The following is a 20,536-nucleotide window of genomic DNA, read 5'->3' on the forward strand; positions in this document are numbered from 1 at the left end:
GGCTTAAAAAGACTGTTTTGATACACCTAGGTCTTTCATATAGCAGTGAATGGCCATTTTACCATGTTGCCAGTGATGTCGTCCAGATAAGCTGCAACAGTCGGCCTTGTTGAGACTTTTTGCGCTTATTTGCACATTTTAGAACTTTTAGCTATTTTAAGCCCTTACACTTTTGGGACCATCGACTTCTTCAAAGTTTAATATCAATCTTTTGAATGTAGCCTATCTGAGTGACACCTTGACGGGTTTACATCGATTATTATCGCTTGAGGTGGGTTTATTATATTATTAGTTATTATAAAAGGTTATTTGTGGACTAAGGAAATAACACATAGAAAATGACCAATGGGTCGTTTAGTTTCCGAATTTAAGCTGTAATCACAGTGGATGACAACAATGATAACTATGGCCGTCCGAAACGACATCGTCAGTAAATACGAACATCTTGCTGAAATATCTATTTTGTTGCTTAGAAACAAAAAAGAACAATTCTTATTTTAGACGCTTATATATATATATATATATATGTTGTCACGACGCTTTTGTACTATTACTAATAAGGCGTTTAGCTGTCTTCACTCGCCTATGTTAGTTTGTATCGACGCAAAAATCGAAGAGGTGACCGAGTAGTGAGAAATGTTAATTCGCGTTGATATCGTGAAAAAGACGACGTCGTTTTTCGAAGGGTCTTCAACAAACCACTTGCCATGAGCCTTAATGTTTTAGTAAACCCATCGTTGGTTGTTCCTGTCTATCTATGTGTATCTCTTCTATTTAAGTTGACGCGCGATTAGCTGACGACAGATCTCTACGGTTCGCCAATCTATCCGACGCCTTCTATGCCTCGTTTCGGCTTCTTTTGTACCATCATTTTACCCTACGACTTCATTCCTCGTCATCAGAAATTTTTATTGTCGTCCATTTTCAGCGTTTCTGATTCATTTCTCTCTCTTTCGCTCTTTTGACCTTTCAGATTTCATTTACTTTGACTCTTCTCGATCGTTTACTACAAAGGCGTTGCTTTTCCCATTAGTTGTCAGCGCTCACGTCCATACCCTTCGCTAACTTTTTTCGATGCATAGTATTTCTTTTATCGGAATCGTTAACCCAGTTAGATTCCTAGTCTTCATCGTTCCTGCCTCTTATCGTTTATACACAGCACTTTCAGTCTCCTTGAGCCCATATCTTACGACCTATATCAGCAGTCGTGTTCAGCCACGCACGTATCCGTTATAGAAAGATCCCATGTTGACCTGTTAACGGCCTGCGTCTAACGTGCGATGTAATGTGTAAACGGCTTAACAATATAACAGCGAGCGGTGAGCTTAGCCCTTTTCTATAGTCAGATCACTGTACGCGTACAGGGTGACAGCCGAAAAGCTTGGAACAATTCCTAGTTTGTCAGAATATCTTGATTTAGTTGTGTAGAACATTTTGTCGTGACTATTCCAGCTTTACTCAGCCCTATTCACGTCTGATGTCGGTCGCAGTCATGCAGTAAGACTCATCTAGAAGCGTGCTCAGTCACCCAAATGGTGATCCTCACATTCTCTACGAGTGCCATACTAAGCACGAAAGCATCCACATAAACATGGCGACGGGTTTCTCTCTCTCGCATTATATATACTTCTTCTCTTCGGACTCTTTCACTTTGTCGAGTTATCTACTCTCAAGTTGGCAGCGGCATTGGCCCGGTTCGTGCTTGGAGGTCCTATAGCTGGACGGCGACAGCTGTCACGCTAGAACTAATGCCGCCTGATGTCGTCCAGTGCCATACGTATTGTGTGGCAGCAAGTGGCTGGCTGGATGCTTACATGACTCGTGCTGCTGCTGCTGCTCCTGTTATCACCAGCATCTCGAGCAATGCTACCATTGTTTTCAACAAAGTGGCGCAAAGCACACCGCACTTCAGAAGCCATTTGAATTAGCTGAGCAAACCACGAGAGCGGGATAATACATAGAGATAGAGAGACCGTTCGGGCTAAACGCGCTATAGTGAGTGCAACTATTGGCATGGCGTCACACTGCTAATAACAAATTAGCCGCTATACATCTGTTTGTATTGCTGCCTGACTTTTACGAGCTCAGCGGTAGTCGAATCGTGGAAGTACGAACAAAGGCGCAGTAAAGATCAGTTTTCAGGCGAACGGATCGTTACATTATTATAGCTTCCATGCAAAAGCACACCTCGTACAGTACTGTTTTATTGAGCGGATAAGCTCCCAAACCAGCTGGCATATGTATTGTACATGATGATGCCACTGGTAGTGTTCCTATTCGCTTTCCTCCCGTTCTTGCAGTCAATCTCGGCCCCTGCTTGCGGACGCTCAGCAGCTCGCTTATCCATTTCTAGTAGTTTAGTTCGTTTTGTGCAGATCAGAGATTACGCCGGAGCATGCACGTGGGGTGAGCGGTAAACGGGTGGAAACACACCCGACCCAGCCTACAACCCGCACTACGTCGCTTGAGTTTGTTCTGCTCTGCTGGCCTGACGGAACGGGAGGGACTTTGCGACGCATTCGGTTCAGACTGCTCCGCTGCGACAACTAATACTACTACTGATTCTGCTGGAGAGGGAACGGGAAAATGAAGGTAGAGCCTACACGTTTCGTCAAATGTTGCCATCGCTCGAACCGCCGCTGCCAGCACTAGACCGGCAAAGCATCCTTACTATGCGTCGCGGTGAGTTTCGTCTGCTGTCCTTGGCCGTTCTTTTTCTCCCTTCTCTTAATCACCGTCATCGTCCGTGTTTGCCTAGAAAGCATCTATTGGACCTTATCTCTTTGCTTACTATCCTCCAGATTTGTCTGCCCGTTTGCACTCGATTCTGCGGCGACCTGCCGCTCATCTCATCCAGCCTCATTCACCAGCCCTCAAGCACAGCGCCGACATTGGACCATCTGCCCGCTAGGCCTCTTTGAGTATCCGTTTATGTTCCTATGCAGAATTCCCAGATGTCGTTTGTGTTTCCAGTAGCGCACGTTCAACACACTGGCCGGTCGTTCCCCTTTCAGCTTAACAGCATGCTGGTCGCATGTATTCCGACAGTGCCCCGAAAAGTATGATGCATCAAGTAGCGACCTCAGTTGACGGCTAGCCAGCGTAAGCATAGGATGGACTTCAAAGCTAGCAAACAAGCCGTGCTTTGGGTTGGGTAGAAGGTCGGCTGCACCCCGCTGTGGCCGCGATTCTGCTTTGCCTTGGTCTCGCTCGCTCTTTCTTTCTATTCGTCTCCTGCTTTTAAACTTACAATTCGAAGGTACCGATAGCAGGGGACGATTGGCGGCCGTACCGTAGAAATAGGAGGTAAACATGGCGAAAGGGGCCAGTCAGCTGCTGAGAAAGTCGGGCCGAAAGTAGCCACGTACATGCACGAACGTGGCTGATGATCCTTCTGGTCGGCTCGCGTCGTAGCAGTCTCCGTGAGGAAAACATCACGTATCAGAGCTGCTCAGGCCAATGTATTTTTCTTTGTTTGCCTGCGTTATTGGCTAGTGGTATAGCTGTAGGCTACGGTTACTGACAGATTCTTAAATTCGTTTTAGCTGTACAGTGTGCTTTTGAAAGGAATAGTGTTGAAAAAGAAGAAAAAGACCTACTTGGAAGGTTCCTGCGACCGTTGCAACTCGCAAAGGAAAGCCCGGTAAGCATCTTTCTACTCGGCTAATGTGCCGTGTTAGTAAGGTTCACCACTCACTTAATATAGACTCTCAGATCCTTTCAATGGCCTTTGAAGTATCAAAAAAATTCTACATACTGTAAAATTCTGGCAATACACCAGCAAATGCATTCAACTGACTGCAAAGAACTATTTTTTCTGAAAACGTCTGCGTAGAACTCGGGCATTTCGGAAATACTTTCCTTTTTCACGAAACCTGTCTTGCCACACAATATTGGAACTTATCCAAAAACCAGGTCGAAAAAGCAAGAAAACTACCAATATAGTTCGTTATAAAGCACTCGTTCCGGTATCATCTTATACTATAACGGTGGAACAAAGGAAACTAAGGCACTGCTACTCCGTGTATGGCTTTCATAGAAAGTTGTATACAACGATCATCTTTTTCTTCACAAGGACAAAATGGTCACTGCAACAGGATGTCACGTGCCTTAGCGGTTTGACGACACATTGACGTCTTTGGTTCCCCCTTCTTTCACTCAGGTTCTTGATAAGGTTGAAGATTCGTGTCGAACAAATATCTAGATAGATGGCTCCCTGCCCCCTCCCCCCCTAGTAGCTTGTCGGCAGGAACGCAGTGGCGACTCATGATGATTGCCGCGACGAACGGCAACCGGAAAGCCCATCGTTCTCTCCCATCTTCGCGTTTCCACAATTTCCCTTATCTTTTGGGATAGTTTCTAGTAAGGCAGTGTCTGCCCGCAACGCGCGGACCAGCCCTAGCATTCTGGCGATCCTACTTGGCTGCATGTCGATATTTTCATCTCAAGTAAGACGAATGGTGCGTTTCGAACAATGGTGAAATATTACATCAGCTCCTACTCATAGGCATGCCAGCCAGCCATTTACTCGCCTTGATGTTGTGTTGCCACCGCCATGTTGCCCGTTCACTGGTCGGACGAAAGACGAACGGTATTTGGCAGAGAACAAAGTAAAACCGGGTAAGCGATTTTCGACCCGCCAGCATTGCTTCCAACGAGCTTCTGATAGTTGGTTGTATGGCAGACAGGGAAAGCACGAGGACGCGGCAAGAGAGAATTCGCAATGGCCGGTTAACGCGACAATGGAATCATCCTTCCACTTATCCCTTGCAGACTCTCCTGTACCGCGACGTATCCTTGCCTAACACAAGCGAATATGCACGCGCGGTGGCCTATATCTTTTGCTGTCTTGCAATGTCGAGTAGATACGTAGACTGTCCCCGACCCTTGGTCTACTCTCACCACTCGAGGATGTTTCCGGGAAATAAATTACATACTTACGGTAAATTTCGAAATGTCAACTGGCCGCATACATAGGGAAACCGACGCCTACGGCAGATAAGTATACGCTACTTCTAATTTCTTCTCCTCACGCTTAGTGCTTTAATATCAGCGGCGCCCTGAAGGTTTCCACGCCGTTACACAAGAATACATTTAAAGTTGCTCTACAAGACAAATTCAGCTGGTACATCGTATACTTCTCGGTATCTTATATTTAAACACGACAATGCGGTGACATTTCATGACCAGATTGAATATAGTCAATCTTGAACTAAATTTAGGATAAACAAATACAAAATATGTAAATAAATACAGAGTAAGTCTTTGTGCCGGTTTAGAATAATACAAACAAATTAAATCGACTTTTATGTCACTGCTAAGCAAAACATATAGTTGCCCCTGTGGCCAGTTAACGTTTTGATTATATTCACTTAAAAAGCCTATAACGACCCCCCATTGGTATATTTGATAAAAAGCATATTGGCGAGCAATTACAAGTACATATTGTCATCTAAGTAAAAAAAAAAAAAAAGTATTAACCGGATTGAGGCTAAAACTGAAACAAATAGTATTTTCAAATTACATACCGCTGTTGAGATCGATGAGCTTCTGTCACCTCTCTATTAATACCATAATCCGATCAGTGTAACTTTCGTATGATTTCATATAGTGAAAAATTGTGACAAAATGCTTTTTACATTCCTCCATTTAGGGAGTTTTGCAAAGACTGGAACAGATGGTAGGCTGATAGTGCAAGGTTCCGCCTCTACAGCAAATACATGAAATTTTCCCATCTCAATTCTCGCAGTGTTTGCCCGATCGCTAGAGATGTGTATGATCCGATATTATTATAGCGGAAGATGATCCCTTTTCTAATAACTAATTTCAACCAGTTTTTTCCAACGGCATGTATCGTAATAATGTTTGCATTAGGGGGTCCGAATCAGTTATTTTTCCAACTAGCATCAGTAGAGCAGCACCTCTTTGGCGTAAGTCCAAACTCTGCCATAAATCATTAAACACATTTTTCCATCTGTTTTTGTTTTTTGTCTATATGATACGGAGCCATCTAGCTAAAAATACTTCTTCAACAAGCAAATATAATTGCAGCGTGCAACATCTAGTCGAAGTTCAGTATTATCATGCTCGCCTGTACACGAAGGAAGTTCCCGCACGGTTCCCCTGCTCGTTGAACAGCCTGTACGGATTAACCACACGCATCAAGCTACTGAGAGCGAGGATCAAAGGGAGGTGAACTGACGATCTATTGATACTGCACCTGCCGTTTTGGTAACCTGCAGCTGGACAGTGCAGCCGGCCTCATTGTTTGTTTTACGTTACCTACTGAACGTCCTCCACCTATCGCGCAACTGTTGTGCTGACGAGGAAAAGCCCTAGAGTGATAGAAAGCTTTTGCGAAACATTGTCGAGGTACTAGACTGCCACATAGATTTCTCATATACCCATCGATTCTTCTACGAGCCTGCGCATTAAAAAGAAAGGATGAAAAGATTCTAGAGGCATGTTCAAACAGCTATGGCCTAGCGGAGAGAAACAACGCACGTAAGCAGATAAAGCTACTTCGTGCACGCAAATTCCGGCTGACCGTCGACTGCATGAAACATACATACATGTAGCGCCGTATATGGACTGTGTATAAATTATCCTTTAAGGTCTCTGGACATAACGAGAAGCCGCAATATAAGCCATTTGCGACCGACCTTTCAGTTATTTTCCTTTCCTTCATTCTCCCCTCTCTGCGTTTGCTCTATCTTCGTTTCAGGTTCTGCTTTGAAGGAGTGCTGATCGTGCTGTGAGTAATGTTAGTGCCTCCGGGAATCGCTTCGACTGGGGCATCAGCTACGCTATTGGCTTCAGCTAGGCACTGGTGGGCACCGCGCCTCGCATTGGCGTTGGCTCAACGTGTTAGTTCATTCGTTCTTGCTGTGTTCATCTGCAACCTATTGCTGCCACCTATTGTTCTAATATGTTCGCTATAATTAAGTCTTCTTGATAATCTAGTTACCCCCCATCGATAGAATAAACAACTCCAGGACAAACGCGACAATGGCCGTAGTCCTTTGCAGCTAGCGAATCACCTGCACTTCCTGGAGGTAGCTTCGTCCGTCTGTGTGCCAATCAGAAAGAGAGGTGAGTGAGAGTGGAAAGAAAGGTCTCGAGTTTTGGTGATCGAGCGGTTGGCCACTCGCTGGGTCGCTACTTCGGTTTGTCTGCGACGAAAGCCTTCTCTTAAGACAGCCTTTCGTTCTTCAGGCTTGAACAAGGCTTTTCTATTGTATCGATTGTTTATCGCTCTTCGCCTTACTACGATTACAGATTCGCTCCTGCACCTTGTGCCGCTCACTAAGTCAATGTTGGCACTTCACGTATAATAAGTCCTTAATTATACTACTCGTTGCTACTATTTGAATTTTCCAGTATTTAGTCAGGTGCAACTCGCATGAAGCGTCGCCTGCGTCTACAGCGGGCAGTTGTACAAGAAGCATGGGCCCAGAAGATTCCCACTGCCTAAATTTGTGCCTACCAACTTCTTTCGAAGGTAAGTTGACCTATGCCTCGAGGCACTCTGCCCGTAATGGTGCAATGAATACAAATTTTAGGTCAATGGTCCTTTCACAGAGAAGCATTAACAGAAATATGTGTACTATGCAGAAAGAGCAAATACTTCAGCCTAAAGAGAAAAATAGTCTTACTACATTAATCATGATGGTATACTATAAAGTAAATGATTTGGATTTGGACTATACCTTCTGAACTATATATGATGTGCTTGCAGCGATGTGAATTCTAAAAGACTCTAGAACACTAAAGCCGCTATACAGTATCTAAAGTCGCTACCTGCATATCTTGGCAAGGGGCTTTTCGAGTTAAAATCTGCTTACCTCTCTATCCTAGATATGATATTTGCATTGCAGTTCCTTTAAACACAAACATCTTTTATTTGACTTAATTCATCGGCTGTAGTAGTATCTTGAAGCGTTTCATGTATTTTTAGTCGACCTATAGTTTTTGAGATACTATTATTCGAAGCCGTAAGGAGTCCTCTTATATTTAGCACTCAGAGCCAGCTTGTATGGGAACGCGTTTAAGAGGGGGTAGCATAATATTGGAGAACGTCAGTAGCACCTGGCGGTCTAGCAAGGATAGCGGTATTTGTTCGTTCCTAGATAAAGCAGGCGTTTATTACAGGGTAATAGTTTTTGAATCACATTAATAATACACAGCCGAAGTTTTATTGTCTGACCTCAGCAAACCCGTTTACTTAAATACCGAGAGCTATGATTTCTTTTCTATTAAACGAGCTCCATTTGTTGTTAGCAAGTTAAGGCAGTTAGGTCAGAGCGGCTGGGAACGCACCAGGCACGCACTTAGATATTATTACAATCATTAGAGGAACATGGTAACAGTTCCTCTCCGTGCTCCCGATGCGGCAACTATAGCCATACTCATTTCTAGCATTCGCTGCCGACTCGACTTTGCTCGTCTCCTGCTAGCTCCTTTCCAGGAGAAAAGGATCTCGTTTCTTTATATAGCATAGTCCTTGTCAAGACCAGGTGATACATGCCCCCTTATGGTTATATTCACCATTGGCGCGATTAGCTATCCCTGCTGCAGCAAAGAACGAATAGGCTATAAGACGCTAGAGGAATACGAGGTCCCTATCCGCGCTGTCATATACACTGACGTGCACCGTCTGTGCGTGCATACACGCCGGCCAAATCGATGCACATGCATACATATACTGTGAAACGTTGAATAACAGCTGTTTTTATGCACTAATATGCCATCGAAATTCATGCTATCATCCGCTGTGACTCTCATCATATTGAGTAATTCGAGACCAAGTGAATATATTCAAGCACTAATAATGAGCGATACGTTACTATCGTCAGTACCCTTCATCATCTGGCGGTAATGGTCACAGTGGTCTTCTGCATTGAGCAGGAGGATCAATGCTTTTTACCTATTACTGTGGCTACCGCCGTATATGTTGCAGCCTCACACGCTGGAGCGGTACTCCGCTTACGTGAATATTCTCTCAAGTCATCTATCTATAGACTGGCCGTTTTCCACTGTGCACTCGCTGCTGATGTCTGTTTATCCATCTCTTGTTGTCTTTTTACCGGTATCTACGCTGTTGGCTGTGATCCATTGGCGTCATCGTTGGTGATACGTTCTACCTGTTGCCTTTTTCTTTTGCTCTCTTTAATGGTCTACCTTTCACTGAAATATTCTTTCTACGTCAGCGAAAACAAAATAAGCTGCTTTCTTCAGTTCACCATGCAGCCTGCTTCGCTCGCGCGCTCCTCGTAAACGGCATTGGATTCAACGACGAGATTTGTTCTTCGATTGACAGTTGAGCTGCAGGCTCTCACGTGTTCGCGGTAGACTTCCACGTGCGGTTTTCGACGTCTGTCCGTACAGCCCTGATTGTCAATCTCCACTAATAAGCAGCCATAAAAGGCACGAAAACGGCCAGAGCAGCGCTGCAAATAAATCTTGCAATGATCACACTGTGCGCTCGTTCGTGTTAGAAATTGACAGATTGTGGCAAAGGTATCATTTATACGAGTAAATTAAAAGCGACGGCAGCACAGAGGCGAACGAATGACGGTACGAGGATCGTTAGAACAGGACTTCACGGTTACAGAAGCCTGAACAAGTGCGCCATCGCATTCACAACCGCCATTCAAATAAAAGTGAAGAATATGGAGTTGGGAATTAAGCATTTCGGAGACAAGGTAGCAGCGGCAGTAACAGGGCCCGTCCAGGCCAAACTAAACGAATCGACGTTAGCAGGCTTAAGAAGGCAGAGAGCAACGCACATCTCACCAGACTATACAGCCAGCTGGCTGACTGCAAGTCGCCATGGAGCGTAGCGCAGTATGATATAGACATATATGATCATATGCTTCGTATTTATGCAGACTGGGTCGGCGTTTAGTAGAACTACCGATAGCGCTGCTACGATGGTGGCAGTGGTACGGGTGGTGTGTAAACCATTTCTGTACTGTTAATGCTGCTCTTACCACCTCTGCTACTATTTGTTGTACTACCAAATGTTGGGAAAGAGCTGGTAAAAGAGGCAGGTCGTCGAGTAAGCTCGGTTGAGACCCGTTCCGAATGTCGGGCGCGGCAGAGAACTTCGAGGAGCATTCGAAGTGACGGGCGCACACACCCACTGACTCGGTGGCGGCGAACACACACCCCTTCTAGTCGCTACCGCTGCGCTCGGTCTTTCTTTCGTCTCTAGCTATTCTTGGCCACATATATGTCGACACAGACAGATACACATGCGCATAGGCACATGTTCAGCGGCTTTAGGTTACAGCATCCACAGTTCCCTCTTTTACTCCGATGCCACTATTTGCCCACATTCCCATACATTGCACTTCCCAATATTCTCTATCTACACGGAAAACGTCAGAGCGGTGTGCAAAATCCATACACTAAGAGTATATGGATTTTGCACACCGCTCTTAGTATATGGAACATACTACTCGCGTCGTGCATGCTGCACTTGAATGCTGTTCTAATCCGTTCCGTTTCCACTCTGTTTTTCACCAGGACCCCCTGATATCGTAACGGCAACGCTCGTATATGTAGGGTTCTACCTGAACTCGCCAGTTCTAGAAACTTAGAGCTAGAGAACAGAATGTTTCCATATGCGATGGATAAGTTGTCCACCTTTCGCTTAGTCTTTTGTTGTACTCAGACTTAGCTCTCTAATTTCATGGTTGGTTAGAGTAAACTTTGAAATTCTGCGGAGCTCGACAAAGGGGGACAGGTTGAGATTAGCTGCTAACGTAACGCATACGCGAACAGTACAGGACTGTTGGCCGAAGACCATGGTAGACCGGCCAGCTAGGAAGAACCTGGCGTGGCTAGCAGTAATAGCGCTAAGCGGCCGACTCTATCAGATGACAAGGATCTGCCCGGAATGTCCCTGGCCGACGAAGACCAACCCCATAATGTATACAAAGAAAGATCGTTTGTGAGGTAGTACCAAAAAAAAAAGGAATCGCGGGCGTACCAAAGTAACAAAGCAAGCACGATTTATTACACAGGCCTCTGCTTATTCACTTGTTAGCCTATCTCGTCGTTACGCCTGTTGTCGTCTCTGTTTTATGCTCGAAAATAAAGCTTAGTTTGTTATGAGCGTACGAGTTACGAACTAAAGTTTATATAGACTACGGTAATGTCAATGGTGGCGTCGATTTAGTTTATTGAAGCGTTTACAAACAAAAATAATTTTAAAAAAAAACCTAGGAAAATAAAGGTGTGATATTAAAGAACAGCGCTACGATATCTACACTCCTCGAAAACCTCGTTTCTCGGTTAGTAGGGCACTGCACAGGATCCTATTGACTAGCCGTCAAATAGGTGTCATGCCCGCAGCGGGGCTGATAGAGCTCGCCAAATCAAAGACAGCAGACGACCGGGTGGCTCAAGTCGGCTAGCAGACACAGGCGTAGCTTTTTGACACAAAACCGGCTCTGTAATGGCGTTTTCTGTGCCGATTCATTTCATCATGTCGTGCTCTTTTAGTTTTCTTTGCTGTAGATCAGTAGTTCCGTGTCCCTCTCTCCTACTTGTCCAATCCTCGAGTTGATTTTCCTCTTAGCAACGCCTAACGTTCCATCCAGAGCCGTTCACAGCTACGGCCTTGTACACTCACTGGTTCATCTTATTTTTCCTTCCATCTTCTTTAGCCACCGCTATTCCTGCTTCTACTACTGCAAAATGAGATCCTCTGTTTCGACTCCTGAACTCTATCAGATTCGACCACGCGTTCTCGACGTTCTCTCGAACACAAATGCGTCTGCATTTCGTGACAAGGAGAACATACGTAAGCGAAGGGCGTGCGGGGGTGAAAGAGAGAGAGATAGGCGAAAAGAACGACGAAGTACGCGGATAACGGAAGGGTCGAGATGGGCCGAGATGGGCCGAGCGCAGCAGCTGCCGAACGGGAACCGATCGGAAAAGAAGGGATGCGGCACCAGTAGAAGAGATTTCTGGACAGTGTATAAGCAGATGCATTACCGATACTTTTTTCGAACCATGCCAGTGTCAGGCAAAGCACTCACAGGTCAAAAGTGACAGGCAGGTGCGCCTTGACAACGAAAATTTCCCGCTGAGGCGCTTTGCTGTGCTTCTGAATCACACAAGAACACTGAACATGCGCTTACCCTCTGTGGCTATATGTTTTGCACTTCAAAGGATCTTGGCCATGGTTCAATCGGTATGTCGACATTGAAGTCAAGCCAGAAATGAATTGCGGGATTTCGTGGCATCCCAAGGGGGCTAAAGTTCATCCAAAAGCAAAACTTGGAGTAAGAGATGACCACGACAACGTGGCATACAAAGATAAAACAAAACTCCAAAAGAGAGCTAGCTAGCCAAAGGATAAACTTAGACTTTGCTTAAAGTCGCTATGACTCCCATTATTTTATTTATTTTCTTTCAAAATAGGTTTCAATACGAAACGATACAGCTATTCAGCTAGCCAAAGAAAGATGTTACATTTTTTTGAAACAACTACTGTTTCGCTATTTCTTTGTGAGCCCATCAGATAAATCTAGTATGGCTCGCAGCAACAATATGTAAAAAATCGAAATATTTCGCGGCGTCCTTATTGCCCATAGAATTTGAAATAGTGCACATTCGATCAAACGTGTGTGGCAGAGGCGCCGCCGCTCGGTTCTGCCGATTCGAGGTCGCTTGGGTAGCAACTTGCCTAGCGCATTTCCTATAGACAGAGAAACCCTAAAAGTAGTCATACCATTAGTACAAAGACTCTGGTAATAATTGCTGTCCCGGCACACTTGCCCGCCGTTTATGAAACGACAGTCGCTGGGCCCTCCAGATGCAAGCCAGTGGCCCTCTTTTTGCACGCTCGCTTCTCCAACCAACGGAGCATGACGAAAAAAGGCCAGTACTAAAAGCAGCGGCAGCGACGATGGCGACCATATCAGAAGTAGCAATGACCTCTAATTAGATCCGCAAGGAATAGGACACAAGCTGTAGGGACGCAGGCTCGCAAAGTATACCCGTGGTAGGCATGCAAACCAAGCTTCCAAGCGCGGAATAGCAGGCATGCCGAAAACAGGCCACACAGGCTACCAGCAGTGGCACGGTCACTGACTGTCTATGGGATGCTAGTACACTGCATCATCACTCATCGATGGCGCCGCGATCGTTGTGAATACCGGACTTCGTCAGCAAGAAAATATGAGTATACATCGCGAGGCTAACTGACTACATAGGAAGCTATGTACTATTGTCACAACCATGAGCATTTCAATGTGGGATTTACAAGTCGTTTGTTACTTAGGTTTTCTATAGAAGCATTGGTCAATTTGTGGGAAGTGCTGCTGCACCTCTTACTAGCGTCACGTATCATCCATTTTATTTCATCGTACGTTAGGGTTCAAACTAAGTACGAGCTAAATTTCCCAGATTCCCATATGAAGTCATTGTGCGAGCACAGCGGGTTTAACCCTTACTTTTTGGTTGCGGGGCAATGTGCTGAAGGGTTGACCGGCTTTTGCGAGTAAAATTATAAAGCCGGCTGGGGTAGAAGGAAGCTTTAGTAGATGCCTCGCTGCGCGCATCTAAAAAAGAACTACCTCTTCGCTATCTTAATCCCTTTGTAGAACGGCTTCAAAAAAGAAATTTGTCGTCGTCCATACTCCAACATTCAAAGCCAGCGATGGTGGCTTACAATGAGAGTGCCGATGGGTCGGAGTCAGTGCTGGCTTCTAAAGGGATAGCGTCTCACGAAGCATCGAAGGTTAGGTATTTGGGACGTCTATTGTATAGAACAATATCGGAAAGACGGGGTGTACTTGCCTTCTTGTGTGGAGAAACTGTTATTCTGAACGAGGAGGGACATAAATTTGAAAGCTGTCGGCCAGGCTGCAGCACAGTCAACGAGTGTCCAAAACAAATTTTATGAAAAGTAGACAAAAATGGGTTCAGTGTGTTTGTTGCAGACCAAAGGTGTACGGTGAAGGTTAACCCACACACGAAGATGCTGAAAACAGCTTCAAGGGACTGTTATAGAAATCATATGGAACTTACGATAGAGGCTCACAAATAGACATACTGTTTTGTCTAATGTCACTTGCTCTGGATAAGGAGTATGAGTTATAATAGAAAACTAACATGCAGCGCTCATTCGTGTGATGCCGACTCTTCGTACATAGATATCAAACGGTACTTGCTGTTTGGTGTTCATGTTATTCCCATAACAGGATTTCCATTTCGTGGCAGTCTGTGCAGGGTAAGATCCCAGCATCCGGTCGGCCTTTGGCTTTTTCTCATCACACTTTTACTAAGCTGATTGGCATTTCCTTATTGCTCGGCGTATGTGCTTCCTGATCCCCTTCATTCTCACGAATCGTGAGCTAACCTAGATCTGCTTTACATCCCGTGTATCGCATTCCGTCCAGGAAAAAAAATTTGGCATTTTGTTTCCTCCGGTCTTCTCTTACTCTGCTAGCCACTTTTAAACGATAAGGACAATAACCACAGTGTCCAGGTATTAAACAATAATTGATGCGGTATTAGTACATATTTTGCACACACAAATACCTCTATTTTTTATATTGCTTTATGATTACACCCGACGGCTGCCTATATCAATTTGATACAGGAAGACAAAAACCCATTTACCCAGACAGAATTCGATGTCTGGTACGGCGAAGCTGCCGCGGCCTGTATAGTGACCGTATTCAATTATAACTCGCTATATCTTGGGCAAAACAGGAGCGGGCAACAGAATGTAAGGAAATGATGGAAGCGATGAGTGTGCAACTGAGATAGGCCAGGACCATGTTGGATTGGCGCTAGCTAATGTCAGTAAGATGCTGCCGGCGCCAGCGAGAAAGAAGGTGGGCAAACGAAACGTATTGACCTGGGTCGGCGAACGGAAAGGAAGACTAAGCTGAAGTAGCAGCAACAACGATAAAGGAAGTCGTGTGTGTTCACGATAGTGGTATTAGAAATGGACCAAATCAAATCCCATTTGTGACATTATCCAGAGCCGCATATACCCCAGTAGCATACGTGCGAACTCCACTGATAGAATCTGTCGTATTGTTGTTGCAGTTTGTACAGCTGGTATATCTACATCCCGTCTACCCGTTTACTAGAAGCAACTTAGTAAGCTCAGAAATATAGTAGACTGTTTTGTTAGCAGAGTCAAGTTAAATCCAACCCGACAACCAGACCAGGCACAGACCATATTGTCCTGTTAGGCAAAATGTACCAAGGCTGGTCCGACCTTACGAATAGCTTTTCGAAATAGGACACTTACACTGGAAGAACGTCCCTTGCTGCAGGCAAGAGAGTAGATTTAACTCTCATTTTATTTAGCACAAGGAGCAGCAGCAGCAGCAGCAACGGCCAAAGTAGTGGTACAGAGAGTACGGAGGATTCGCTGAGCGGAAGCGCTATTGCGAAAGCAAACGTAAAGCAGAAAGACAGCAGACGTTGCTGTCCAGCTGAGTTGCCGATACGGAAAGAGGCAATTGTGTCGTTTTCGACTGGTCTCCGCCGTGTCGCTGCGATCGATCACAATAAGCTTGTATCTCTGAAGTCTGCCTTGATCGATTCTCTCTAAAGTCAACTGATCTCACACAGTCCCAGGCTCGTCGCCCACTCTTTCATTTTTCCCGCTCCTCTCGTTCGACTTCCCTACAACGACAAAGGCAAGGCAGCAGCGCTAACAAATTTCACGTCATTGGACGCATAGACACAGGTGAACCAGGAACTAACCGGAGGTATAACGTCCGCATCCTATTGCCCAGAGTCGAACGGCAGCCACTAAATCTCGGACTAGTTATCCACTAGAATCATTTGGCGTTATTAGCATTGTGTCATTCATTTTAAATGAGGAAACCGTGTTGCTTTGACGGATCCTTTCGGTGGACGAACCGAAAGATGCAATTCAGCGGTTAATTTTGTTTCGCTCTGGGTTCGGTTCCGCTGCTTACCCACCCAACGCTCCTGAATTTGATATTCCTGTTGATAGCAATCGGCATTTGATACCTGGCACTCTTTTCTCATTTGACGTAGGCGCTTTCGGCGGATTGCTATGTGCGTGTGTTGTCACTCGTTCTATTCAGCCATCTATTTGCTTATATCAGTTACTTACCAATTGAAACACGAATTCTTTCGCCAGCGGCGCCCGTGCTGCCGGCGTGCACCAGCGGCGACACCACGTACCACAGAAATCCAGCTAGAAGGGGCCGCATTAGTACGAGTTTGTTTGTGCACCAGTAGATTACCTTTCAATTAACGTAGTGCGCTCCTTGCCGTGGCTGCGAAGCGCCGTCCAGGGATGCACACGTATACGTTAAGAGACACAAACACCATATACGACTGTTCACGACGACGACGACAACGGAAACAACAAGAACAAGAAGAAGAAGAAGAAGAAGAACAACAACAACAACAACAACGCTGGTCGGTCCGCTGAGTTGTACTGTATATTAGGTAATGGCTTGATATCGTCGTGGTTGTTTGCTACTGACTGACGTGGTCCGGGTTCAAACTACCGGCAAGTACTGTATAGAAGGCCGGCAAACCAGATTTGCTGCCTCTCACAGAGGTAGTGACATGCAGCAGCATGACGAACGACAACACACCGAATCAAAGTACGTCAACCGGCGCAAGGCCGAGAGCCAGTTTGCCTTTGCGAAAGCAACACGCGGTCGGCGCTAACCGGACTCCAAGTCCCTTTCCCTTTACCACCATCAGCGCCCTCCCCTCACAACCAGCGACGGCGGCTGCTGCCGCCTATGGACCAAGGAAGTAAGTCGCATTTGGTTAGTTGTATATTTTGCAAAAATGTTTGCTTCTCCCTCAAGTAGCACCAACTGCAACTCATCCGTCCCTACGTTTTGGTAGGGTACCAATCCTAATCCCTCTCTTCATTTCTACCGTTACCAACAGAGTGGGAAGCGATCAGAAAAGGTGCAGGCAACGAGGGTCGCATAAAGAACGGCGGAACGAACAGAAATCAGATCGTTGCACCAGGTGGGATAAAGCGCGGTAAACTGTTCGTCGCATACGGGAGGTTGCCTTCAGTGATGAAGCGGCGTGTGTAGGTCACCCAGCATGGCTTTCCTCCTCTATTCAATGGCGACGCTAGGAACGGTGCCGACGGCATCGGCAGCTGAGAGCGACGAAAACGCGAACAGTGTGACAAGGAATGGACAAGAAGAGACCAAGCCGCACGAAGATCGCGAAGAAGAAGGGTGCCAAAATAGCGCCGGAGAACAGAAGGTTAAAGAAAGTTTTTGTCGGTAAGGAAAGGAGAATATTACCATGGAAACGTGTAGACAGGCAATACTAGAACGAAAGGAAAAATGCTTTTAAAAAGCGGCCTTGTTCCCTTCACGCGCTTCTTTTTCTTGACTGCTAATGGAGACAAGCCATATAAGCAACGGCTGACGGAATTAAGAACAGCAGCAGCTAATAGAACTGTAGGTATAGTGCCTGAAAAACTGCGCGAACACCTAGACAACAAGAAACTGTCACATCGTATTTTCTTCATTCTGTGATGTTGTCGTGTATTTCTCTGCAACAAAGTTCCGGCAAATGAACAGTCTGTCTTGCCTGGTCTTATTGCCTGGGAAAAACACTCACATGCGCATATGCGCAGTAGATTTAACGCATTGACCGGCATTGAGCTGTGTCTATCAATGGGTGCAAGATCAGATACGAACCGTCTGCATCCAATCGCCGATACAACGGTTAGATGACATAGCAGTGAGAAAAAGAAGACAGGCGGGGAAGGAGGACTAGTAAGGAGATTAGATAAGCGGGAAAGTGAGATTCAAAAGAAACAAAAACGAGTGCGCCGGCAATGGGCACGACCAAGCCGATGGACGGAGAAGATTGTGCGGAGTGATTAGATGGCAGCAAGGATTGCGCATGCAGGTCATGCAAGGAGACCAAGCTGATCTTTTCGAGCTGCTGGTGGTCTAATTAAGCTTTCTCGTTTCCGTTTATTTGTTATGCGAAAGCGGCTTTTCGTCTCCATAGTAGCTTCTTTTTCTTTATGTCCTCAGTTGCTCTAACTCTTTCGGGCTGATTCTTTCTCGTACTCTCGCGAGCTCATGCACTGACGTAGACGTGACTAGGGGAGTCAACTTCTGACCGCACACACGCTCGTATCCACACCTGCTTATACTGAAACACATACAATGGCATAGCTGTATAATAATATAATGGTGTAAAAACATACATAGCAGCTAGACTGCCATTGCTGTTACCGCCGCTGCCTCCAGTTTTTCCATGAACATAACTGTAGCACGGCAAACAGAAGACAGGCTTTGTGAGCCCCTAGGCCGCTTAACACACAAGCTGGTGCATAGAACCGAGTAAACATGCCAACTAAAATATACGCCTTCACTGCTCCACGATAAGGCACAAATGAGTTACCTGCTAGTCCCTTTGTTTGTCGGTTAGGGGCACGAAATTTTTCAAATCTTCCCTTTGCGCGGACGACAAGTTAGCTGAAGCTCTTTCGCCTTAGAACCTTTTCGGCAATTTTTGTCTTTAATTCACAAATTTGCCGACCTTTTTCTAAAAAGACAACGAAACACACGTAAAAACCTCTAGGTAGCTGCCTTGTGGCTACCTGCTCCTTAACAAATAGTAGTGCCTCACAGAGTAAGTCGATATTTTGGTTCCTGGTTGAGTTTTGGGAACGCAGGATACATCTGAATTGGGCTAGGCTTTGAATGGCCTAGTTCGAACAAGTGATTTATTTTTCGAAATATTCTCATATTAGCTGCAATCCGTAGCTGCAATCTTTCAGTCAAAAAATTTTTATACCAACAGATTTTGCGGATCGAAAATTATTGTTATCATTAGAAGAGCCTTCCGCGTCCTTTGAAATGTGCTCGTCAACTAATTGCGTACCTTGATGCCGGGCCGTTCACCAAAATACGCAGAGGAATTGACGCATTGGATTACTGTGATCCTGAGTCGAAGAGAATCTACTTAACCTAGAGAACTCTCGTGGCGAAGTTTCACCGCTTCAGCCTTTCGTACGTTCACTTTGAGTGAGCTTCATCGGAGTATCTTTCAGTTCGTCGTAAATTAGTTTTATTCAGTATGTAAATCGCTGATGATTACTGAGATTAGCAGTGGACTTTCAGTGTCATTTCGAGACATCCCTATGGCCTGCCGAAAAAAATCGAGCTCAGTAGCTCCGTCGTCTAGAACGACCTCGCTTGCCTGGCCAATATTCCCAAGCAAGAAGCTCCATGATGTTTTGGGGGTAATTTAATTCGAGCTGGCTTAAAGAGTGTAGAATTCTTAGGAGCCACGCCAATGAATGTTGAAGATCAGCGAATATTGCATGCAAATACTGACATGGACTGCGTTCCAGGAAAATAGAGTTTACAGGTTAGATCAAATGCTGTTGTCAAAACCCGTGTTATTCTTCTGGAAGAGTGCTCCTGAACTCAAGGTATGGCGGAAAGCGGCTTGTGAATAACTGGGAGGAAAATTAAATCTATTTTCAGCGATGCCCCACACCTGAAGGTCTATTTAGACTACGACCACTCAGAAGTTTTCCAGAAACGCTCTGTGATCCAGTACTATTTGTGTTATTATGAATAGAAATTGTTGTCGCAAGACAATACGTGATCTATCAGAAAGAAGGTCCTGTCAGCTCAGATCCGCAGCTAGGATTTCTGCAATGTGTATTCGAATATCATATAAATAGCTACCTTGACATGCAAATGTGTAATTTAGTAATCAACTCCACTATACTGATTTAACTTGCGGATACCTTTGAAGAATACAAACTAGTAACTTCCCTCGCAAGTGGGACAATGTCTGCGAACGACACGTACATTTGTGTATCGCATGTAGAAAGCATACTTCATAACTAAGCTTCAGATGCGAGCGTCATACGAGTTTCAGACGCAAGACCCAGCTGCCCAGAACGGCCCGCAACAATTATTAGCCAATAGCAGCATCACGAACGTCAATGATGTTAGCACATCTAAACTTACAACTGAGCAAACAACCGAGTGACGGACCGGATGGACGAGACACAGATGTATCCCAGCTATGAAAATGATGAGCAGGTTAATAGTGACAACACTGATGATGAGATGAAGCGTGGGAGCGACAGCGAGAAAGCGGAGGCTACGATCTAGACAGACCGCTTCTGCAAGTACGGCACTCTAGGGCATACTTCAGTTGCTGAAAAGAGCCAACGGCAAAAACCGTAACTATATCTATTGGTATTATCAGCAATATTAGACCGTCCCATATATATAATAGCTGCTCACATGCAATCGAGAATTTATCTAATTGTCTAAATCCGTGACATTAAAATAAGAAGCAGAGATAAGCAACAAGTGTCCTGAATTTATCTCGAGAATCGGCAGAATTATTATACATCGACTGGAATACTTGATGTTCTAATCACCTTATAAATATATCCACAGTTGCTTTTAGCAACATGATCATAAAGATACCAGTTGCAGACGAAAAATCCCCAGATCACACATTGTAGGTCTCCTCGAAAGGTTTTCTGATG

General features: G+C 45.2%; 1 protein-coding gene and 1 long non-coding RNA gene across 13 annotated transcripts in view; one reads left to right on the top strand and one right to left on the bottom strand.

The window, feature by feature from the left end:
* LOC111251000 (glutamate receptor 4-like) overlaps nucleotides 1-16,253 on the bottom strand; it is a 71,580-nt gene extending 55,327 nt beyond the window's left edge. For 2 of the 3 annotated variants that reach the window (XM_022807244.2, XM_022807155.2), the window contains exon 1: nucleotides 16,124-16,253. In XM_022807244.2, coding sequence (XP_022662979.1) covers nucleotides 16,124-16,223 — 100 coding nt within the window. In that variant the 5' untranslated portion in view covers nucleotides 16,224-16,253. Of the gene's footprint in view, nucleotides 1-3,599; nucleotides 3,738-16,123 lie in introns of those variants that run through there. The other variant, XM_086978072.1, reaches the window with a different exon arrangement.
* The window catches only part of LOC111251335 (uncharacterized), a 44,066-nt gene continuing 25,102 nt past the window's right edge, over nucleotides 1,573-20,536 (top strand). For 3 of the 10 annotated variants that reach the window (XR_015319538.1, XR_015319535.1, XR_015319536.1), the window contains exons 1-5: nucleotides 1,573-3,643; nucleotides 4,774-6,504; nucleotides 6,725-7,092; nucleotides 7,381-7,501; nucleotides 10,531-20,221. This is a non-coding gene — a long non-coding RNA (uncharacterized LOC111251335). Of the gene's footprint in view, nucleotides 3,644-4,333; nucleotides 4,621-4,773; nucleotides 6,505-6,724; nucleotides 7,093-7,380; nucleotides 7,502-10,530; nucleotides 20,222-20,536 lie in introns of those variants that run through there. The other 7 variants (XR_015319532.1, XR_015319533.1, XR_015319539.1 and 4 more) reach the window with 6 other exon arrangements.

This window comes from Varroa destructor, unplaced genomic scaffold, assembly GCF_002443255.2.
Source record: "Varroa destructor unplaced genomic scaffold, Vdes_3.0 BEIS01000001.1, whole genome shotgun sequence".
NCBI lineage: Eukaryota > Metazoa > Arthropoda > Arachnida > Mesostigmata > Varroidae > Varroa > Varroa destructor.